At 39.7% G+C, this 24,729-nt stretch overlaps 2 protein-coding genes across 2 annotated transcripts; both read left to right on the plus strand.

The window, feature by feature from the left end:
- The first annotated feature begins 2,718 nt into the window (after positions 1 to 2,718).
- Positions 2,719 to 9,581, plus strand: LOC142107630 (solute carrier family 46 member 2-like). Its single transcript, XM_075191172.1, has 4 exons — positions 2,719 to 4,049; positions 6,601 to 6,684; positions 7,945 to 8,101; positions 9,277 to 9,581. Exons 1-4 carry the CDS (start codon positions 2,975 to 2,977, stop codon positions 9,347 to 9,349), a joined length of 1,389 nt encoding a protein of 462 aa, XP_075047273.1. The 5' UTR covers positions 2,719 to 2,974; the 3' UTR covers positions 9,350 to 9,581.
- Positions 9,582 to 13,153: 3,572 nt separating this feature from the next.
- Positions 13,154 to 21,761, plus strand: LOC142152144 (solute carrier family 46 member 2-like). The gene is made up of 4 exons (XM_075208466.1): positions 13,154 to 16,113; positions 17,333 to 17,416; positions 18,617 to 18,773; positions 21,290 to 21,761. The coding sequence occupies exons 1-4, from the start codon at positions 15,018 to 15,020 to the stop codon at positions 21,345 to 21,347; spliced, it is 1,395 nt and encodes a 464-aa protein (XP_075064567.1). The 5' UTR covers positions 13,154 to 15,017; the 3' UTR covers positions 21,348 to 21,761.
- Positions 21,762 to 24,729: the final 2,968 nt, after the last annotated feature.

Here is a 24,729-nt window from a genome sequence, read left to right on the forward strand (position 1 = left end):
ACCTTCAAACATCACATATGAGGAATTTCTACTTGCAGCGATCTGTATTTCTTTGATACTAAACTAAATAAATTAGACAAATTTCAGGACCACATCCCTTGGGGTTTCTGTATCCTTTGCTTTAGGACAAAATGACCTGTAAACTCTTTCTCTATATCTCTGTTCCAATCTCTAATGTCTGAGATCAGGGACTAGAGATTGGAACAATTTGATCAAGTAATGGTTCTAGATTGCCAGGTTCTATGGTTTCTGAAATATTTATTTTTTGAAAGTTATTCCTGCATTCACGGTCCTGTTTTATCTTTTAAGATCTTGTGTGCAAGTAATTGAGATCTTGTAGTGTTTCATTCTGAAATTTAATGTGTGTTTCTGCTCTGTTTTCGAGACACAACGTTCTTTTACTAAGTACAGATAGTTTGCTGTTTAAGTCACCAACTGCTGCTTGTAAGTCAGAAGAGAACAAGTTTTTAATTTCTACTATTATTGCCCTTTGTAGACGGAGCTGTGAGTCCAATGCTGAAGATACCTATGGCGGTAAGGAAACAATGTTTTTATATTGTCTTATCTGCAACCCCCTTCTGCATTTTGTGATGCTCTTCTACACGTTGAGGGTTTTTTTCCCTGAGATTTCTTGTTTATATAATGAAGAACTGGGCAGGTAAAGTAAGGTAGACTCTTACATTGAGTTTCAATTGAAGTTAATACTTAGATGTCCACTAGGTGGCAAAGGAGTTCTATTAGTGTTAGATCTGCTTCATTGGAAAGCAAACTATTTGATGATATTTTTCAGTAAAAATCCCTTTGGAAAGTCCCAATTATCAGATGAAATGCACAATCCAGTAAACAGTTTGTACATATCAAAATTTCAATTCTTTGCTGTTTATGCAGAAGGGGAAATCTGCATGTTGGAATTGAGAAAATAAGTTAAAATCTAAACCTGTGATAACACTGAGGATCTCTACTGGTTGAAGGAGGTAAAACAGGGAGTATAATTTTTATGAAGAACCTGCTGACAATAGTGTTACACCATACTTGCCCACTTTCTTCAGCTCCCTTGCGGGAGCCAGCCAGTGGAGGGGGGCGTAAGGGGGGCGGGGCGGGCAAAATTGCGACGTCATGACGCAAACGCGTCATTTGACAGCGGGGGGTGGGGCCAAACGCCGCGATTCACCGGTAATCGCGGCGTTTGGGATCTAATTCTGCCCACTTCACTAGAAAGTGGGGCACTTCCTAGTGAAGTGGGCAGAATTCGGGAGATTGCCACACTCGCCCGGGAGTCTCTCGCAAAATGCGGGAGTCTCCCGGACATTCCGGGAGAGTTGGCAAGTATGTGTTACACTAAAGATTTATATTGGCTAGGTTGGAACCTGATAGCTTTAAGTTGTCAGCAATAATGTAGTATGCTACTTGATACATAATGCATAACCACTCCCCTTAGATCCAAAGTGAATTTCCATGGGTTAAACCACTATGACCTCATACGGACAACGTCCAGTTTGTTTGATGAAGCTCTTATGGGCATCAAAACCAGTGAAAGTGCTTCATAAAGTTTTGCTAGTTTAATATTATGATTCATCCATTCCACAAGATCTGAAGGCTGATAAGGGCAATGTTTCACTTTTCTTTGTATGATTCCTCACCTATCAGCCCTCCCAAACACCATTTTGAAGTGCTGATTTCTTCTTTGTGTGTGGATGAGTGTAATGTGTGTCTGCATGTGTGTGTATACGGGCTAATGGCGAAGTACAAATGGTACAATATGTGTCTGAAGTTCATATGATATTAGCCTAACGTGGCAAAGAGGCTTATTTGTCACACCTCTCCTATAGGGAAATAGGTAAAAACCCAGCTAGTCTGCAGAGCAGGCCACAGATAGGGTTACATTTTCCATGGGCTGCTCTTTCAGCACATACACACACAGGTGTCCCATATGGGTGTAGTTGATTTCTTGTTTGCTGTGGTTGGTTTGTAGAGTTGGGGTGGAGAAAAAAACACTGTTTGTATTTGTGGGCGGGGCCACCAATGCCAGTTAGTGGACAGCTAGCAGTGAGGGAACTACTGTAATTGTGATGAAATTGCTGTTTATGCCATCATGACTTTTCCCAAATAAACAGCAAGACTGTTTCAGCAGTGCAGTGTTTGCTGTACTTTGTCACACTAAATAGGTTACAAGCAGGGCTAGTGCTAGGGTCCTCTGCGCCCTAGGCACAATGTAAAAATCCCCCCCCCGGCACAATGTAACAAAATCCGCCCCCCCCTCCGGCACTATGTAACAAGCTGTGCGGCGGCCGTTTAAGGTATGCTCAGCGGTCGCCGCACAGTTTTAAACTACAATAGTAATTGCTTTTTAATTCTGAGGCGCCCTGCAGAGCCGGGCGCCCTAGGCAACTGCCTAACCTTGCCTAATGGGAGCGCCTGGTTACAAGCTAGTTTCTGTTGTAATGAACCGTGGAACAATTATGATTGTGTCTACGGTATATAAAACAACAGTCAGAATCAGATATTGATTAATACTAATAATGAATTCAGGCTAATTATATGTTCAAATGTTCATTTGTTACTTCACATATTTATTCTCTGAACAAGTTCCTCAAATGCAAATTGTTATGACTAACTGCATCTGAACTCTAGCACACAAAGCCTTGCCCCGCCTGTTAACACAATATATTTGTTATGAGGAAGTAAGTGTTGTTAATATGTCACATTTTTCCTGTGTAACTCTCTTGGACAAGGTAGTTGTACAGAACATTTTAGAAATGTTTTTTTATGCACAGTGAGATTTAAACCTCATAATTGAAAAACATCTTTTGAAAAAGGCAGACAGATGAAGCACATCATGTATCCTGTACTTGGTATTCAATGATATTTTTCAGCTGAATAATATTGTTTCATCCAGGAAGTTATATCAGTGAGGGACTCTTTTCCTGTTTGCCTGAAAAACTGTCACTTGTGTTTGGAGATACATCATACAGCCATGGCACAGATGAGGACCTGGATTGAGCCGGTAGTTGCTGCTGCTCAGGTTGCCAGCTCTTTCTATGACACTGCACTACTTCTTTCCGTAAAGAATTATTATAACCAGACTATTACATTCTTAAACACATCTGATTCAGACACACTGCAGAAAGACATATCAAACTTCTACATCATCCACAACCTCATTTTGGGGTTAACCCCTTTGCTCTCAGCCTACATTTTGGCTAAGATTGGCGACAAACAGAGAAGGAAGGTCACTATATGTGTGCCCTTATTTGGGTACCTAATATCCCGATGTTTTTTGTTGCCTATCATCTATTTGAACTGGCCCATCGAAGTCATGTTTGGATCTGCAGCTCTGAATGGCTTAACAGGCTGGTTCACAACCTACTGGGCCGGGGTCATGGCCTGGGCTTCCCAGGGCTCCTCCGAAAGGAGACGATCTGTCAAGCTCATCATCATTGAATTAGTGTATGGGTTAGCTGGTTTTGCTGGCAGTTTGGCTTCAGGACATATTTTTGTTTATGTAAAAATAACAAACCATCCAGGCACAACCCTAGTCATATGCAGTATTGTGCTATACATCTTCTGCCTAGTATATAGTATTTTTGTTTTGAAAGTACCGCATGAAATATCACAACCTAAGACGACAGGAGTTGGAGCACATGGACAGGAAACTGGGAAAACTAGAGCTATCTCCACTGAACCGACAGAAGATTCCAGACTACTGGATGAAACAAGTGATGGACCTCTAGGGATTTCCACAACTGGGACACCATCCAAAGTCTTCATCGCTCTTCTCTTCGCTAGTGCCGTATTGTACAATATCTCTGTGGATGGATCTGTTGATGTACTGTCTTTATTTTTACTTAGAGAACCTCTAAGCTTCAGTCCTGAGTACATTGGTTATGGGAATGCTGCGGGTTACATGGTATTCATCACTAGCTTCTTAGGAGTATTTATTTTGTCCAGATGGCTTAAGGATGTAACTTTGATTTTAATTGGCATAGTGTCCTTCTCCGCTGGTATATTCATCATGGCATTTGTACGATGGACTTTCTTGTATTTTATAGGTAAGTGAAATAGTTATAAAACAAAACAATTACTTCTCTAAAATAAAACAAATATGAACTGCAACAGTGTAAAGCCTCAGCATAAAGAAGCACTGTGGGTCTGTGCTTTTTGCTCTTTGTAAATTATCCTTACTGACTGTGCAAAACTATTATAGTGATCCTTTCACTCTCTGGCACTCAGAACAATTCTGCACTAGTTTTGCTATCAGTGATAAATTCAGATTAAGATATGCAACATTTATAAGCGGGGGTTATTGTCACTGTATTTCCAACTTACAAATGTCCAGGAGCACATGAGACATTCTGCATATAAAATAAAATTTCTCTGGGTATTTTATGATAATTGAAAGAATAAGAGATGTCTATTTTGAATTCAACACCAGCCATAAACTCCAATGGAACTGTGAGCCCAGTGGGCAGATTTCTATCATTTATTACCAACATATAAGCCATATACATATATAGATATATAGATAGATATAGCAGTCTGAAGAAATGTGTATGAACTAGCCTTGATTTATTATCCAGGAAGAGTTGTATTAAACATAAGTGATTTTGCAGTCTAATGTCCCTTTAAATGTATGTTCACCTATGAATAGATTACTTGAATAGAAGGTTTTTGATTTTGTTTCAAGGACTCATAGATATAATGGGAGACATTTATTAAAACTGGTTCACCAGAAAAAAATTTAAAACATGATGTAACCCATAGCAAACAGTCTTCATCTAGCTGTCATATTTGTAGTGCAGTTTAAATAGTGACACCAAATATCTAATTGGTAGCTATGGATAGGGTATTAGGTATTTTCCTATACATTTTTTTAAAAAAATATTTTGACGTTTTACACAACATTGGGGTATGAGGGGGTACAGAAAAAAGGAGAGGAATCAAGGGAAGAATGGTGACATACAATTATCAGTGCAATTGATCTTCTTTTATAGAGAACAGGTGAAGTGATCTAAAGAGAAAATAATTAAGCGGAGAAAGGAGAACTGGGGGATGTTAGTACAGAGGAGAAAAGGTTGAGAAAGGAGGGGAGAAAAGTTTGGAAAGAGGAATATATGAAAAATTGAGTAGAGTTCTCTTAGAACTTCAACACAAGAGAATAAGAAAAAGGGATCTCAAGTATCAAAATCATCAGTCCTGGTTTGCCAAGTCGACAAAATTGTTTTCCAGTTACTCGTGATTAGGCATCTAGCTGCTATGAGAATATGGCCAAACTAATCTATGGACTCCAGGCGGTAGCCGAGGCAGAAGGAGAGATGAAAGTAAAAAGTTTGGGCATGTGACCCTACTAATAAAATCCAACACTTTCCACAAAAAGGGCTCAGTTTTAGGGCAGTTCCACCAGACGTGAGATAGGGTACCGTGCTGGCCACAATTCCGTCAGCAACTATCTGATGAAGCAGGGAAGATTGCTTTCAGCCTGGAAGGGACCAAATACCATAAAAAATAAAGCTTATATGAATCTTCTTTAATTCAAATACATATGGAGGGTTTGGCAACAGCTTTCCGAATGGAAGCCCACTCTTCTATATCAAGCGACTTACCAATGACCTCCTCCTCATGAGGCTGCTTAGAGGGAAGGTATATTGCATCAATAGTGAGTAAAAGCTGCAGATGAGACCTTTGGTGGAGGATCTACAAAGACACAAAATCTTTAGCGTGAAAAGACAGTACGGAGTGCAAGGGTCGATCTGGTTGGTATAGAGGTGATGGTTTTGGAGAAACTGATAAAAAGAGATGGATGAGAGGTGAAGGAGACCACGGAGCTCAGTAAACTCAGTAAAGCCCGTCGGGACTATATCTGGAAGAAATTTAAAATCGTGTTTTGTCCAGTCTAAGTATGCCTTAGGATTAATACCCGGTGGGACAGATGGGTTATGCCACAAGGGATCATTCATTTCAGAGTGTCTATTAGCTTGAAAGCACAGACACAATACCTCCAGATAGAGAGGGACAAGTGGACCGTGGGGGGAAGATGGTGTAGAGGGGACACAACTTTGGGATCTGGTGATGACATGTAATAAATCCGCTTCCACATCTATCCATGATCTAGTGTGAGGGTTGGCATGTGCCAGAACAGCTTGAGTGAGGTAGGCAGATAGACTGTATATATGTTTTTTAAAGTATATAGGGTATATTTTATATACACAAACCTACCCTCATTTCTCTATAATAGTGTTTCTGGACCTTAGGTAGCTCAAACAGCATTGCTACTGCAGCCAATTACATTTAACTACAATTTAACTCAAATTAACATTTAACTATATCAATAAAGAATAAAATATATGTATAAATAAGAGAGGTAACTATTAAACAATTACAGACATAAGGATTACTTTAGAAACACTTAATCAGTGGATGCTTGGTTAGTCATTTTTTTAAAGGTAGTTTTTGGGTGCTTGATAAAAAAGGGGTACATGTTAATAAATAAGTAGTAAAACCCTGACCATCAGATTAAATAGCAAACAAAGGTTACACATGGACATGGACAAATCAATAAAACATGAATAATATTATTGATATATACTTCTAATTATTTTTCAGCCCGGGGTGTTATGTTGTTTGCTATAATACCATTACCAACGATAAGGTCTCTTCTATCCAAACATACACAAGGATCATCTTACGGTAAGTGGAAAAATAATCAAGTTTCTATAATAAATACCACTATTGAGCTCACCAGTACAGGAAACAATGGGTGAACCTGAATTTTAGCTGGTGACTTTATGTATGTGTTTATCAGTCTATGGGCTAGATTTACTAAGCGGCGGGTTTGAAAAAGTGGAGATGTTGCCTATGGCAACCAATCAGATTCTAGCTTTCATTTATTTAGTGCATTCTACAAAATGACAGCTAGAATCTGATTGGTTGCCATAGGCAACATCTCCACTTTTTCAAACCCGCGGTTTAGTAAATATACCCCTATGTGTGTGTACCTGTATGACAGGGTTTGAAGATCCCTCTTGTAGGGATTCTAGGACACAGAACAGTGGATATGCTCATGATAGTATGGAAACACACTTATTACAGATTGAAGAGCTTTCTTTCCTGATCGGTTTTTAATCTATGCTGGAGGTGTGGTTGCAGTCAACCCCGATCAAACAGCATCATTATGATAATATTAATCTAGATGCATGGCAATAAAATATACGTTCTTCAAATCCTACCATAACTATAACTCGTAGCAAAACAAGGGTAAATAATAAAATATTACAAATAGCTGATCCTGGAGTGTGATATATGTACAATGATGAATTAACTGGCATTTGCAGTAACACCTGGTAGCTAATTATCAAACACTGGGCAGTACCTATTATCTATCTAAATGGGTAGGGTAGGTCTTTCCGACACTGTAAATGTTGGCTCTTAACCTGCCGACACGCCAATGTTGGCAGGCTAAAAGCAGACATTTGCATTGGTCTTTTAATGTCAGCAATGTGAATGGTGACATTGTGAATGTCACCAGTCACACTGACAACATTGTCCACTTGTAACACAATGCAAGTGTCAGCATTTAGCCTGCCGACATTTACAGTGTCTACAGGTTAAGTGGCGACATTTACAGTGCCAGAAACATGCACGCCACCAATCTAAATATGTACATATCAACTTGATAGCAGCCAATTACCCTACCAGTATGTTTTTGGAGTTTGGGAGGAAACCGCAGCACCCGGAGAAAACCCACGCAAACACAGGGAGAACATACAAACTCCACACAGAGAAGGTCATGGTCAGGAATTGAACTCATGACCCCAGTGCTGTGAGGCAGAAGTGCTAACCACTAAGCCACCATGCTGCTTATGCTGAATAGAATGCTTTGTTTCTTTCCATGTATACACAGTAGATTTTTACTAATACAAATCTGATCATGCATCTTTTTCTTTCCAGGTAGAGTCTTTGTTATGCTTCAGCTCTCAATAGCCATTTCAGGAGTGATAACATCAGTTGTTTTCAATAAGATTTATCAAGCCACACTAGACAGTTTCAGTGGAACCTGTTTTATTCTGTCAGGCATCATTGCAGTTCTAAGCCTCATTCCTGTCAGGTATGTTTTGTATGCAAACAAAGAATAGGGTTTGGTTTGTAGGAAAATGTGCAATATATTTTGGCTAATAAAAGCACAAATCTTTCATTAATAGTTCAAACAAAAAAGAATCTTTAGTAATTTAGAATGCGTATTGATGTTATTTTTACATCTTTGCATTTGTTGTTAAGTCCCATTTGCTAAAATGTTTCACGTGTTCAGCTGTGTAGCAATCAGTGTTAAAATGGTAAGTGGTGGCATTCATCACGGGCACTGCTGTGAATACTTTATAATATATACGCTCAGGTTGAGCAACTGATTTAAACTGTCATTTAAAGAACTATAAATAAATACATAACTATGTGGCTGAAAAGGAAGCTAGAGGGAAGAAGCTGCAGAATGTTTGTGAGCCAATAAATTAGTGAGTGTGGAAGCAAAATTTTGGAGAAGTATTTCCAAGTTTAGATTATATACGTTTTCTGGGGTTTAAAGAACTAGGGCCTGATTCATTAAGGATCTTAAGAAATATCTTATTTAAGACTCTTGGACAAAACCATGTTACCATACAAGGGGTGAAAATTAGTTTTCTGTTTGCACATAAGTTAAATACTGACTGTTTTTTCATGTAGCACACAAATACTTGATAGCTTATTTGTACACTGAAATTTAAAGTTGATATTTGTGTGCTACATGAAAAAACAGTCAGTATTTAACTTATGTGCAAAACAGAATGCTAATTTTCACCCCTTGCATTGTAACATGGATTTGTCCAGGAGACTTAAATTAGATATTTCTTAATTTAAGATCCTTAATGAATCAGGCCCCTAGTGTTTATGTTAGCCCATATTTGTATCTCGGGATTCGAATGCGAAATTTCTGGACCTCCTCTATGTCTGGTTGTGAAGTTACCCCAGGACGAGTGGAGCTTTCAGTTACAGACATGAAATGCTCCAGCTTCCCAACGACGTCCTCAGCTAAGCTCATCCAATATAATCATATCACTTTGGGGTCTGTTGTCCTAAGTTTGATGGCACAAATATTTGGTCAGGCATAGTCTTTTCTAGAGCAAAGCACATAACATAATTCTAGAAGAGAGAATAGAAAACCATTTGTGCAGATGATATGAAATTCAATGTAATGGACTATAGTGCTACAATATATATATATAACTTTATATTTCTTTTACTCTTTTTTAGTGTAACTGCATATAGATACTCAGCGCTCCTTCACACAGAGAGTGGCCAGAAAGAGAACCCTGGACATGGCTGAGCTAGGAATCAGTGGCTAAAGGTTAAGCATGTAAAGAGGTCTTTAAGGTGTAAGGGGTAGAGTTCGGTTGAGATAGCTAGATGGAGGGATTGAATAATAGCAGCTTTAAGTATATGATAAAGGGATGTAGGGGGATCAGTTGCTAGTGACAGCATCTCCTGCCTTCCACCCGTTTGGACTATCCTGGCATGAAGGAAAGTTTCATGTTCAGTTTTATGCCACAGCATGGTGTGTGAGGGATGCGGGGGGGGGGGGGGGGGGGGGGGGTCTTGGTTTAGGTGGGTTACCTCTTCATTTGTAAGGGAGCTTATGGTATTGAAAAAAGTACCCTCAAGGGCTGACCTCTTCAGCAGACATCTAGTGACTGAGGATCAGCTGAAGGCGGTGGTTAGGGACCTCCAGGGCTTCCACTTTGGCTGTTAGATCATGATGGAGAAAACATATTATGTATTGGGTAAAGTCAGGAAGTCAGGTAATAATGTATTTATATAGATAAGGGATATAGATATATATATATATATATATATATATATATATATATATATATATATATATATATATATACATATATATATTATCAAGTATGGCAGCCCTTGAAAAAGGGGCTAGAGGGGCACCGAGATGGCTGTTGAGCATATTTTCTCTGACATACACTACCATGTACTATACTTCAAGCTTCTATTTCAGGATGAATATGTGTTATGTGATGCAACCTGCTTTCTCCTTTTATGTAATCAATAAATTCTGTTGTCAATTTGCATCCATATCATGTGCTGGTGTCAGTTTTTGATAAGTTACAGATATGTTCAACATGTGAAAGATGGGAATGGAGCAGAATTGATGCTGCACATTACTCAAGTATTTCACTATATACTGTAAAAAAATGTTTACAATGCAATGTTTTGACATCTTTGTTCCCATATCATTTGTAGAAAAATACAGCTGAAGTACAGATTGATATATATGGTTGAAGCCCATCTACTAAGCCACCGGTAGGCTTCACAGTACCACACACTTCAGTTGTATTTTGAGGGAGCCTGGGTAGTACAGTTCTCAGGGATTGCTGAAGAAATTCTTTAATTTCCCCTAACATTGGAAATGCAAATTCAGGTCTGGGCCCAGGGAAAATCACATGTGCAGTACATGGAATAGGCAAAGTCTGCTACGTGTATTCTCACAATGGGGCATATTTAACAAATAATGATAGTACACTATCATGCACTTACTGTGAAATTAAGGTCCCTCTATGTGTTTCGCATATTTAAGAAGGGTCCATCGCAGCAGATATCGTGAATATCTGCTGCTTTGCATTCCTTTTAGTTTTTGGGAGCAGTCACCATTCTACAGTATGGTGGCTGCTCCCAACCGCAATCTAACAAGTTCCAAACTTGTCAGCCAAAGCTGGCGTACATTATCATTTTTGAAAGATCTCAGTGCTGTCAGCTCTGCTCCGAAGAGCAGAGCTGGACAGCGCATGTGTGGAGGGATCACATGATCCCTCCCTGTCACTCACCGCTCACTCTCTGCAACTATAGTTACAGAGACAGAGCGGAGATGTCTGTGCGCAGTGTAAAGAAAAATGAAGAGGACCAGGAGGAGATCCGTAGACATCGCGTTCCGAAGAGACGGGGTAAGTGGGATTTTTTTTTATCACAGAAACAGCAGTTTATCGGAACTGCTGTTTCTGTGATGCGATTTTCATAAATGTGAGAAATAGTTCAATCCTTATCAATGCGATAAGGATTGAAAACTATTTATCACTTTATGATAAGATTGATAAATGTGCCCCAATGTCCCTCAACAAAACAGCTTCTGAATGATATATCCATCATGAGCATGGTTATCTCTCTGCCACCAGCTACCATCTGTTACCCACTACATACCGAAAGATGAAAGTAAAACATATTAACCTCAACACTCTTCACGAGTTATACACAACTTAAAAACTACAAAGCACCAAAAATTAACAAAATACAGTTACCTCATTGACTTCAAAGTGGCGACAGACAGCTTATTTAATCACTACAGTGCCCATCCACAATTTGTCTGAAAGTCAATGTATATATGTTTATATAAAAAGTTATAGCTCATCCAAACTGCAGAGGCAGTTTACAATTAGTGTACACATTGCTACAGGGCCACCTAGTGGCTAACATGAAAAAAGGCTAAAAAGAATTTCCAAAACAATTCACTAAGCAGCTAAAAAGCTGTTCAATGTACCAGTGCTGATTTAATATTGTTTATGAAAGAACAACGATGAGTATGCAGGTCTTACCAAAGTCAACAATACAATGGCATTAGTCACTGTCTTGATAGACTGGTTTTTGCTCTTTTATACTATATGTTCAGATTGTTTAGCTATAGAAGCTTTAGTTAATTGCAGGGTGTTAGCCAGATGTCGCTGTTCCTATTGTTAGATAAGGGGAACACTATGTAACTATTTGTTGAAACTAGAGCCTCACTCATCAAGGTTACCCTATCTTTCTCTCCAAAATTTGTTCCCCAGGGTATGGACAAATTTCCACAAAGCCAGGTCTTCCAGTGCTTCACAGTCAACCTCAAACAGAAATTGGTAAAACAAAATCAAATGCTTGTAGAACAACTCCATCCTCACCAGCAGTATAGAACATCAGGAGTCACAGAACAACTAATCCTAGATCCCATTAATGGAGCAAGCACATATGGCTGAGACCATTAAAGTAATCTCAAAACTCTTAATGTCCCTCATAGATAAAATCTCAAAGAATTGCAAACACAGTTAAATGCAACCATTGCTGAAATAGACTCCAACATGTTGCAAATTAATAGAACATAAAACTAGTGACGCAGAGGATCAAATCCACACATTGCAAAATATAAACCAATCAGACTAGAACAGGCCAGTTTCTGGTTGAAAAGGTGGACAATTTTAGAAATCTGGAGGACATTCAGGAGGAGATGGCAGAGAGGCAGGCGGACACCTTAACGAGGAGGGATGGATAGAGGTCATGAGCAGAGAGGTACAGTTGGGTGTCATCAGCATAAAGGTGATACTGAAGGCCGAAGGAGCTAATGAGCTCAACCAGGGAGGAGGTGTATAGTGAAAATAGTAAAGGGCCAAGAACAGAGCCCTGTGAGACCCCAACTGGTAGGGTGGAAGGGAGGGAGGGAGCCAGAGGTGGAAACAGAGAAGGAGTGGTTTGCAAGGTAGGAGGTAAACCAGAAGAGGACGGTAACGGAGAGACCAACGGACTGGTGGGGGTGAAGCAGGAGGGGGTGGTCAACAGTATCAAATGCTGCTGAGAGGTCCAGAAGGATAAGGAGGGGGAAATGACTCCTGGCTTTAGCTGCGAGGAGATCGTTGGTGACTTTAGCCAGGGCAGTTTTAGTAGAGTGCAGACAAGCCTCTAAAGTATTTTGGAGGCAAAGGGGAGAAGAGAAATAGGGCGGTAGTTAGAGAGTGAAGTGTGGTCAAGAGTGTTTTTTTAGAATGGGAAAGATGAGAGCGTGTTTAAAAGAAGAGGGGAAGATGCCAGTGGAAAGGGACAGATTGAAGAGGTGAGCAAGGTGGGAGCAGACGGTGGGGGAGAGGGAGCGAAGGAGGTGAGAGGGGATAGGATCCAAGGGGCAGGCTGAAGGGAGAGAGGAAGAAATGAGAGAGTAGACTTCCTCACCCGAGGTTGGGCGGAAGGAGTAGAGGGGCTGTGGTGGGGGAAAGGATTGATGAGAGAAGGGGGTGATAGAAGACTGATTGGAGGTGGAGATTTCGAACCTGATGGCCTCAATTTTAGAAGAGAAAAAGGAGGCAAAATCAGTGGCAGTAAGGGAGGATGGAGGGGAGGGGGGCATAGGAGAGGGTTGAAGGTGGCAAAGAGGCGGCGGGGATTGGAGGACTGTAAAGAGGTGAGAGATTTAAAGAAGGATTGTTTAGCGAGGAAAAGGGCAAAGCTGTAAGAAGAGAGGATGAACTTGAAGTGCCGGAAATCAGTCAGGGAGCGAGATTTTCACCAGTGGCTTTCGCCGGTACAGGTACAGTTTTGGAGGATGTGGGTAAATTTGGAGTGCTACGGTGGTTGGGGTTTGGAACAGAGAAGGTGGACAGAGAAGGCAGGCAACAGCATGAAGAGCGGAGTTGAGGATTTGGTTGTAGAGGGAGGCCGTCTGGTTGGGGCAGGCCAGGGGGGATATAGGTGGGAGGAGAGTTTTGATTGAAGACAAAATAGCAGGATCAAGAGCATCAAGTTTGTGTCCGTCTAGGTAGGTCTAGGCGTGGGGAGGGGTGCAGGAGATGGGGAGACGGTAAATGAGAGGAGATGGTGATCAGAGAGTGGGAAGGCGGAGATGAAGAAATCAGAAAGACCACATAGATGGGAGAAGAAAAGGTCAAGGGAGTGACCAAGGAAGTGGGTAGGGGAAGAGGACCACTGAGAGAAGCAATGGGAGGAAGAGTGGGTAAGCAGCTTGATGGAAGCAGGGTTGGTGGGGTTGTCGATGAGGATGTTGAAGTCGCCTAAGATGATGGAGGGTAGGTCAGAGGAGAGGTGGTGGGGAAGCCAGGCTGCAAAATTGTTGAGGAATTGGGAAGGGGGACCAGGTGGGTGGTAGATTACAGAGATTCGAAGATGGATGGGATAGAAAAGACGGATAGAATGGACTTCAAAAGAGGAAAAGGAGAGGGGGGTTCAGGAGGAATAACCCTAAAGGTGCAAGTGGGGGAAAGGAGATGCCCACCGCGCCGCTTGGACAGTCACCAGGTCTGTCAGAGTGGGTGAAGGAGAGACCACTGTAGGAGAGAGCAGCAGGAGAGGCAGTGTCGGAGTTGGAAAACCAGGTTTCAGTAATTGCAAGAAGGTTTAGAGAGTTAGATAAGAAGAGGTCGTGGATAGAGGGCAGTTTATTACGGACAGAACCTGCATTCCAGAGGGCACAGGAGAAGGGGAGAGGGAACTCACCGGAACTCAGTTCTGGTGAGTTCTATGACAAAAAAAGCACTGTCTGTATGTACTTGTGTAATCTTCTAATTTTGCTGTATCCTAACCCCTTATGTACAGCGATACAGAAGGCTTGTGGCACCTCACACATATAATAATAATAATAATAATAATAATAATAATAATAATAATAACAATAATAATAACAATAACCTTTAAACAGTTCTTTCAGTTTCAAACTTTGGATAGTCTCTTCCAATACTGAATATATATTATTTGCAGCAATGCCTGCAATATCATGTGAAATAACAAAAATAAGGTATAATTCTATTTGTAAATGTATGTTTGTAAAATAAATCACTTCCTTACTTCAGTGTCATCCAGCATCACTCTCAAGTTATCTCAAATTTCAGAACAGGCTTCTCCCTTTACACTTGTCTTTGTCAAAAGAGGAAGTTTAACTTTATTTAAAAGCAAAATCATTTCCTCAAACGACTGCAGTACTTAGACGACAGCAAAGCTATACTGATCTTTTCATGTAGAGCGCTCTCATGTCTTTCATTCTGACCCATGTCTGATCCACTTCGTGGAGTGGGAGAAGATTTATAGGAAAGTGGAGATTAAACTGAAAGTGGATAAACAACTCTAACTGACCTGGATCTCTGAAAGTCTATTCTCCTAGTTAGACTACAACATAAATTCCATCTACGAGCTCATGTACAATAATCTAAAGAAAAGAAGTTGAAATTCCAAAGAGAATGTTTGAAGATAATTTACATATGATGAGGACATGGATTGAGCCAGTGGTTGCTGGATCCCAGTTAGCCTGCTCCTTTTTTGATACCAGCTTAATTTTGGTAGTAAAAGGTTACTACAACCAGACTAACATTACAACAAATAGCTCTAACGATGATGTACTTCAGAAATCTATCTCTAATTTCTACATTATATACAACCTAATCCTCAAGTTGACACCTCTGTTATCTGCTTATATTCTAGCAAAAATGGGTGATAAATGGAACAGGAAGATAACTCTTTGTGTGCCGATTGGTGGATACTTAATTTCTAGTTTATTTCTTCTTTTGATGATTTTTTGTGACTGGCCAATAGAAGTCATGTTTGGCACTGCTGCTTTTATTGGTCTATGTGGTGGGTTCATAGCTTACTGGGCTGGGGTTATGGCATTGGCCTCTATAAATTCCTCTGAGAACCGAAGGTCCCTCAGACTTATCATCATTGAATGCACCTTTGGACTGGCTGGATTTATTGGCAGCTTAATTTCTGGACATATCTTCACTTATCTAGAAATTGCTCATCACCCAGGGTCAGCTCTGGTCTCCTGTAGCCTAGCAGGTTATGCTTTCTGTCTCTTGTATATCATATTTATATTGAAAATTCCTCATGCTGTAAAAAAACAAGAGGAGCCTACATCCAGGATGGCTGAAAACTACGCGGTACAACAAGAATCGGCTGACCAAGAGTTTACTGAACATAGCAGACTCATTGATCAGTCTAATACAAATTTAGCACATAGCACATCAGCTGTTAATGTGTTTACCTCTAAAGTCACAATTTACCTCTTGTTTCTAAGTGCCACTTTATATAACTCTGCTGTCAATGGTGCTGAAGATGTCATTAGTATTTTTGTTTTAAACAAACCGCTGAGTTGGGGGCCAGTGGGAGTAGGTTATGGAAATGCTGCAGCCTACATGATTTTTATCACTAGTTTTCTGGGAGTTCTTATTTTTTCTAGATGTTTACGTGACTTGAACTTAGTCATTTTTGGAATGTTTTCATTTTGTGCTGGAATTCTAATAATGGCCTTTGTTCGCTGGACCTATCTTTACTACATTGGTAAGTAAATAAATAAAACATACTGACAAATTATGGGCCCAATGCTGTATGTACTCCAGTTTGCATAATGTAAATTCCACAAATTTGTACTACACATGCCCACATAAATACCAGTGCACATTTGCGAGTATGCAGATTTATTTGCATCTATCATATATGCCTGTTTGTGACTGCAGAGGCGTGATAAAACTTATTGCTTATGACCTTTTTGGGCTCAAGCGTATCTGGATGTATATATGTCTGATGTAAACCTGGCATATATGGTACTGATGCAGATGTAGATGCATCTTGAGATTCATTCACCTCAGCACATGGATGTAAATACATCAGTTCAATTTTTAGAATTTCATACATGCAGCCAAATCGGTACCTATGTGTGAAAACATTTTTAAGACAAAAGACTTATTTTTTAATAAAGGCACAATATGACACACTAAACAATTACTTTTTCCATGTCTTTTGTTTCTTTACATTTACTTCCCTGTTATACATAGTTAAAAACCTTGATAAAATGATGATTGATTTCAATAGTCAACATACATGCTAATCTGGATGGTTTTATCCTATGTCGCTGCTCATTCATAATTCTAGAGGAAATGGACTAACACAAAAGATGAATGTATGTAATAGTTAATCATTTACTTCAGACTGTGCTAAGCTTTTAAGCACTGTTCTGAATACCCATTTAAACATGGTACTACTTTGTGTTATTAATTTATTTCTAGCCTTTATATCCAGATCATGGATACAAAGACACTCAAATGCCAAGGAACACAAATATTATATTGACAAAATGCCTAAATAAATATTAGTAGCCCCTAGAAAGTGTCTGAAATAATTCCACCATTTAAATAACATTGCTAATTACTTATTTCCAATCTGGCACAGATACCTCATCTACATATACATTCCCTTCACCTTATGTACCTGCTCAATAAATCAATATACTAAGCTTATGATCCCATAGATGCACATAGTTTCTTCTCTGTATTAAACCTCTGTGTAGCCAAGTTCAATAGAAGTTGCAGGGGCTACTATGACTTTAGTTAGGTCTTTGGTATGGACTTAGCCCTTCAATAAAACACAGTGTCTGTATCAATCTTTGCATATATGTCACTACTGGGTAGTAGTAACTGTCTATTAACAGAAGCCGAATCATTTGTTAAAAAAATAAAATGCAGTTATCATACTTTACTGTCCACATTGTCTTGTTTTTCAGCCAGAGTTGTCATGATGTTTTCTCTGATCCCTTTGCCAACTATCAGGGCTATGTTATCGAAATCTACAAAGGAGTCATCATATGGTGAGTCACAACATAAATACAGAAACATAGATTATAGATATTTTATTTTTTCATGTTTATGGCATAAAATGACTAAATAGTCCAACACAGAAAATGAAGTATGGATGACCATATTAAGTGATAGGAAGGATGTATTTGAAGGGCATTTGTGGCTCCAATTTCTACAATAATATAGATTAACCACATTTTAACAATTATCACCCTTTAGATTTTTATAATCCACAAGTAAAGCAACCAGAAGACATAGGGCCTGAGCCTGGTGCCAATCTGACCTAACACTTCCAGACATTGCAAAGCACTTACAAGGCCTGTTTAGTAAATTTTGGAAACTTTCTAGTAATGAATTCTCTTGAGAGTGCTCAGAAGAGATATCATCACTTAATTGTAAAATGGCTAAATAGATAATGCTGATGTTTCCAAGGTCAAAGAAAGGGAAATAGCAAAGCAGAATCACGTATGGATAGCTTAATGTCAGTAATTACTTAAACAATACATTTAATCAAATAAAGATACACCTGTCTGTCATAACATATAAACAGACATTTAAGAATAGGATAAACAAGTGCCACAAGCTATAACAAATAAATCTGACATTAAAACAGTAAGGGGCTGTGAGTCGCAGCAGAAGGCAAGGTGGGCCAAATACAGACCTGGGGCATTACTGCTATAGATAGTACAAATTTAAATGTTTTACATGTTACAAGCAATAAGGTTTCTATAACAATTATACAATAAACCTAGAAGCATTATTTTTAACATCCAAAACTATAGATACAAAACGTTACGTATTAATAATTTTAATTATTTGTCCAATGTCCTACAAAAAATATGATCATGGTTTCTGGCAGACCCGTAGAAACCAGATACAAATTCTCTCAGGCTACTGGTCTCAAACCACAATGGGTTGCTTTTAGAGGAAACAAAATCATTTATGTACATATGTAACAAAGAACAGTTAGGACAATAATGTGCTTTATATATTACACTTATTTAAGGTAAAGTTTATGTTATGCTCAAGAGATTGGGAGCTTGGAATTATATAGTAAACCTGGTACTGAGTAATTCCTACTATAGACTGGAAGAGTCTCTACTACAGGACATGTCATTTGTCATTTTAAAGCACCAGCCACATACCTAAGGAACAGATGATGACATTTATTGATTTATCTACTACATGCTCTTTCATTTGTAACTTCACAGGAAAGGTTTTTGCAGTGCTCCAGATGGTCATGGGAGTTGTGGCTGTGGCTACATCGACAGCATTCATTGAGATTTATCAAGTTACACTCGACTGGTTTAGTGGCTTCAGTTTCATTGTGATCTGCATCGTTGCCTTTATCAGTTTTATACCCATCAGGTAATTATACACATTCCGTGTGCTGTTACTGTATTACATCATCAATCTAAGTACCCATATATACATATAATAGTGGGGTTATTCATGAGGATTTATAACAACTAAAGGTGAAGTGTGAACTAAACTATGCAAGTCCAGCATATAATAGCCATTCAATTGCAACCATGGAGCTAGGTGATCCAAGGTCACACTTGAATTGTTCCTAATTCTTCATGAAAAAACAAAAAATCCCACACACATCATTAACTTCTAAAGACAGTATACTCATTACAGTGAATAAAAATACTTTAAAGCATAAGGTGAGTCTCTGCTTCAATAGGTCACCCTACAGTCCCCATCACTGTGCTGTGATCCCCACTAATACTAAGGTGGTCCTGTTTCAAACACAAAGCAACATTGTAAAATCCCCTCACCCACGAATTTACCATGCACATTGTGTTCACATGTAAAGGGGTTTGACAACAGCACTGTTGGAACCAGAAGACGACAGTGCTGATCTGTGAGTCTTCAGAGGGACCATCAGATCAGTTAAACAATGTAACATTTGCAACATTTCTATGTTATATATTTATTATTATTATTATTATTATTATTATTATTATTATTATTATCGTAGATTTGTAAGGCACCACAGTGCTCTGCAGCGCCATATAGTAGGGAAAACAAGGACATACATAAAACAAGGGCATACAAGACAGACAAAATAAATGCAGACATGAAAATAAAGGGTATGGAGGACCATGCTCATTAGAGAACTTAAATTCTAAGTGGAAGAGGGTACAGCAAAAACAAGAGGAGTGAGTATGGCTTAGAGTGGAGATTGGGACAGTTGTGAGGGTGTATTAGTGTGAATAGTATCTTCAGGGATGAAGCAAGCTTTAAACAAAGAGATGGGTTTTTAGAGAACGTCTAAAGATTTGAAGGCTGTGGGTAAGCAAGATTATTGGGCGTGGTAGGTAATTCCATAAGTGGGGAGCAGCACAGGAGAAGTCTTGTAGGCGAGAGTGAGAGGTGGTTACCAGAGACGAGACAAGGCGCAAGTCAGAGGTAGATCTAAGAGGATTGGAGGGAGAGTGTTTTGATATGAGATTTGAGATGTATGAAGGGGTAGTGTTGTTGAGGGCTTTGTAGGTAAGGAATCCCTGTATATGTACAGCAATATCTGTCAGGTATAACAAACATTTGGGTTGTAGGAACCTCTAATTTCAAATAACTATTTCAAAACTTTCAATCTTGTTCTCGAAATAAAAGTCTTAAAATAAATTCTTTCAGACATCCTTTGACGGAAAACATTGTGAAACAGTTTAGTAAATTCATTTAACTCCAGATACCATATTCTAAAAACATATGCTTTTGCTTTGCTATAACAAATCAGTGAAACGGTTTGGCTAATTTTAAAATGCATCAATTATTTCCTAGTTTGGGGAGTTATGAGTCAGTTCTCAAGATAAAGGTGAAAATTTTAAAGAGATAATAAATCAATATATATGGCTTCCTTCATACACTAATAATTAGGGGGTGTTTTATCAACTTTTTAAAATCCTTTGCAAGATTGATAAAAGTGAAATATAACACAGGAGGGACGTGTCTTCAGCGGGACAGCCAGGTATTGGCAACGCTGTCCTGCAGACTGGCGAAAACAATCAATAAATAACGTGGAAAAATGGTGAAAAATGATAAATACTCCACTGACATTTTTATCACTGTAATTGCAGTGAAGCTACTCCTGTATGAAACATGGAGAATCTACATGGAAAGGGAGACAAACATTTCTGCACTCAAAGCCTAAACACTGAATGAAAAAGATGCAATGTCAAAGATTGAGTTAGCATGGATTGAACAGAAAAAAAACCATTCTATTGAATTCAGCGATTTAAACACAAGAGTTTCATGTATCTCTACTCAATCATTTTTTTTACTTTTCCCAAAAAAAATATTGATTATATTTAATATAATTTGTAATGCCAGCTTCAATTTCACTGGCCTCAAGTTGGAATCCCAAATAACACCAATAGAAAATGGCATTAAATCTGCCAGTGTGTAATCGTTGGCTGACATCACTAATAGGCCATCATGTAGCCTAACTTTTCCAGGATCGAGATGTCAAATTGGACAAACATATTGTAACTGCGCAGAGGCCTAGTGACCAGATATGCCCATACATGGGCATTTTAAGATTACCCACATTTTTTTTAAAGTTTGTGTTCTGACATATGAGAGAAAGTCATATCATATTTTTAAATTGTCAATGTTGTGCTATTTCTCAGCAATACACCGATTCCAACAGTTACCCACGACAGGTCCTCTTTCACTTGTAGAAACAAGGAACATGAGGAGACTAAGGAAGTAGTGCAGCCACTGCAGTGTAGGAAGTGTGCCTTGGTGCTGTCACCCACATTGATGCAATGGAACTACATTGCATTGTAGCGGTTGATAAAACAGATTCTCTTATTAATCTTTACAGATTCTTGTATTGTGAACAAATAATTTATACTATACTTATATTGTTTCCACAGCTTTATGGCCTGCAAGACATACACAAGAAAACAATTACAGGAAATTGTTCAGGAATAAAGAACCAGAGTTTACAAAGAAAGATATTCTGAGTTAAAATGTATTTTGTTCAGAGCAGATTTAAATATTGTGTGAACACATTTTATTTAAACATTGTGTGCCTGAGACATTAAGGCAAGCATACTGAACGCATTGTGCGTTTTGTTGTAAACAGTATGTAAATCAGCTCTGCATACTCCAGGACCCGAACTCAACAAGGAACGGATCTAACGATACGTATAGGTTTACACGTAAACCAGACACTGCAGAATATGTAAAATACCTATGTGGAATATAAAATCTCAAAAGAACGCACAGAAAAAAAGAAGAAGTAATTAATGTTACCTGTCAATAATATAGACATTTATGATTAGAAATGTAAAGGTTAAAATATTTGTTTGTTTTTTTTATTTAAAATTTCGCCTTGGAAAAACATTTATTAGGCTGTCCTTTATGTCTACTGTACATAACAGACACGTTTACAGTTCCTCCTGATTGCAGACACATGCAGTGACGGACTGGGGCATGAAGGGCCCACCGGGGGCTGCAACGCTAGGGGCCCACAAGAAGGGGTGTCGCCAGCCATCAAAGAGGCAAGACCAGACACTAGAGGGGGAGTGACCAGCCCACGAAGGACAGCTAGCACCCTAGTGTAGTATATAAAGAATGCAGTGTGTATATAAAGATACACAGTCTTAACCTGCCCCTTAGATTGGGCAGAACAGTCACCAAAAAAAAATCAGGATTTTCCCACTAGACTCCGAACATTTGACAGACTGTCCTACCTGTTCTTGTCACCACCTGTGGCTGCTGGTTTTTTTTAGTTGCTGCTTGTCTGGATCCTGGAATTTTGGGGGCCCTATCTGGAAAAGAATGGGTGCATTTAGAAAATTCCAACCAGCCCCGATGTTAAATCAATAGGACCCACAATTAGTACTTAAGCCTTCCTATAGCCCCAACATTAAAGTTATAGTATTCCTATTTAATAAATTAACCTATTTCCCTCCCTCTAGACAACCCCAGCAATAAATTAATAGCATTTATGTATAATAAATATACCTATTTCCCGCAACCGTCACTGCCATTAAATAATCCATATTCACATTTAATAAATAGACCTCATGCTCCTCAAACTCAGCCCCACATTCAATTAATAGCCCCAAACCACCTCATCTTAAATTAATAGTCCCCACTATAAAATTAAATTGCCCCATCACTCCACAAACAAAATAGCACCCATTAGTTAGCCACCACCTACCACACGCACATTACATTACCACAAGCCCACTGTGCCATCATACACACATTACTGTGCCCCTTCATCACCATGCTGTGCCTCCTTATGATCACACTGCGCCCTCCATGCTGCTTTTGCTCCCCCCTTCTCCTGGCCCCCCATTATCACCCTGTGGCATGCTGCTTTGGCACCCCATTCACCCTGTGCCATGCTGCTTTGGCACCCCCTTCACACTCTGCCATGCTGCTTTGGCCCACCATTCACACTCTGCCATTCTGCTTTGGCTACCCCCTTCACACTCTGCATGCTGCTTTGGCCCCCCCTTCACACTCTGCCATGCTGCTTTGGCCCACCATTCACACTCTGCCATTCTGCTTTGGCCCCCCCTTCACACTCTGCCATGCTGCTTTGGCCCCCCCTTCACACTCTGCCATGCTGCTTCCCCCTCACACTCTGCCATGCTGCTCTGCCCCCCTTCACACTCTGCCATGCTGCCATGACTCAATCCTTGCGAGTACATATGGCATAGAAGCAAGATATTATATTATCTAGAAGTAATGTGGATCAATCTGTTACGAGCCGCTGCGGTACTCACAGCCGCCGCAGCTCGCTTACTGTGCCAAGGCAACGGTCGGATGCTGAAGTCTCCCCTGCGCCGCGTCCTGGCAAGATAGGGAGGCCAGGCGCGCGCGCAGGGCGTTACTAGCCTGTGGGCTAATTCATTTAGTATTCTATTAATTATGCAGGGGGCTGTGGGTGATTGCAGAGCTAGGCTCTGATTGGATACCTGGAGTACTTAAAGCAGTGAGGACTGAGCCTCACTGCCGGTTACAGCTTTTCTGCCCAGTCTTGCTTACCTGCTGCTATTTGCTTCTCCCTGTCCAGTGGATACTCTGTTTGATTCCCTGTGTATGACCCCTGCTTGGATTATTGGACTCTGCCTGTTTTGCTTGTGACCCTGACACTTCTTGCCTGTACCTTAGACCTTGCTTCCGTGCCTGTGACCCCGACCTCTGGCGTGTTTATCGATTACCCTGCTTGCCTGTGACCCTTGACCTTGGCTATCGTTTTGACTACCCGCTGCCTGCTACCAGTCTCCTGGCCCACCGCTGTGGTCCTGCATTACCAACCCACACTACACTTGGAGCTAAGTCATGGGGGCATCCGAGTACCGGTGAGCGCATCAAGCTCTAAGGGAAAGGCGGCTGCTATAGGCGAAGATCTCCGTCATCTAGTTCTGTGGGTTGGTGATCGGGGCCAGCAGCCTAACACAATTTGCCTAATTTACATGAAGTGACTGAGATAAAAAGAAAACGATTTAAGAACAGAAAGTCACCCATGCTTACTTTTGAATGCTAAATAAAGTAAAACAGTTATAGGAACCTTTCCTTGGATATCCTGTTAATTTGCAGGAAGCAAAGTCTAAATTATGGGAAAATTAAACTCGGGAATTGAATATTTATTACAAAAAGGGGGTGTCCTGGGGAGACTGGAAAACATGGGAGCTTTAAAATTGATCGCTAGGAGTGTGCACTTATTACAGCTTACAGACATCTTGTTGGTAGCAATCTGTTCATGAGAAAACCATATGTTTAATAGTATGAGAAAATGTGTCTCCTTATTCAAACTTTTTCCTCTAACATACAAATGTAAGTGCAAAAGCTGTACAGACGCACAGCAAAGTCAGATGCCAACCGAATTTCCTTAATTATAGACATATTGTAAGGAAGTCATGTCATACCTGCCCACTATCCCGGAATGTCCAGAAGACCCACAAATTTTGGGTAGGTTTCCTGGACTACCGGGAGAACAGGCCATTATCCCGCATCCTGTAAAAAAGAAAGAAAGCGCTTATTCTCTATTCTCTTAAATAAAAAGAGATTTATTGTTGAACTTCAAATAAATCAACACATATACAAAATATATATATATATATATATATATATATATATATATATATATATATATATATAGGGGCAGCTTGCCACATAATAGAGGAAGGACTGGTAGTTTCCCTGGGAATCTGCAGGCTGAGGATGCAGGCAGGGTTAACTCTCTACAATTTCACACACACACACACACACACAGCACAGGAATACAGGTGGAGCACCTGGACATTAAGGAAACAGCTATAGCAGGGTTTCCCAAACCCAATCCTCAGGGCTC

The sequence above is a fragment of the Mixophyes fleayi genome, chromosome 1 (assembly GCF_038048845.1).
Source record: "Mixophyes fleayi isolate aMixFle1 chromosome 1, aMixFle1.hap1, whole genome shotgun sequence".
Taxonomy (NCBI): Eukaryota; Metazoa; Chordata; class Amphibia; order Anura; family Limnodynastidae; genus Mixophyes; species Mixophyes fleayi.

Excerpts from the sequence above, each read along its gene's own strand:
- LOC142152144 (XM_075208466.1), top strand. The coding sequence starts at position 15,018 with ATGTTTGAAGATAATTTACATATGATGAGGACATGGATTGAGCCAGTG. Across the intron at positions 17,417-18,616 it reads TACAAAGGAGTCATCATATG|GAAAGGTTTTTGCAGTGCTC; the intron begins GTGAGTCACAAC and ends GTAACTTCACAG. Across the intron at positions 18,774-21,289 it reads ATCAGTTTTATACCCATCAG|CTTTATGGCCTGCAAGACAT; the intron begins GTAATTATACAC and ends TTGTTTCCACAG.
- LOC142107630 (XM_075191172.1), top strand. The coding sequence starts at position 2,975 with ATGGCACAGATGAGGACCTGGATTGAGCCGGTAGTTGCTGCTGCTCAG. Across the intron at positions 6,685-7,944 it reads TACACAAGGATCATCTTACG|GTAGAGTCTTTGTTATGCTT; the intron begins GTAAGTGGAAAA and ends TTTTCTTTCCAG. Across the intron at positions 8,102-9,276 it reads CTAAGCCTCATTCCTGTCAG|TGTAACTGCATATAGATACT; the intron begins GTATGTTTTGTA and ends ACTCTTTTTTAG.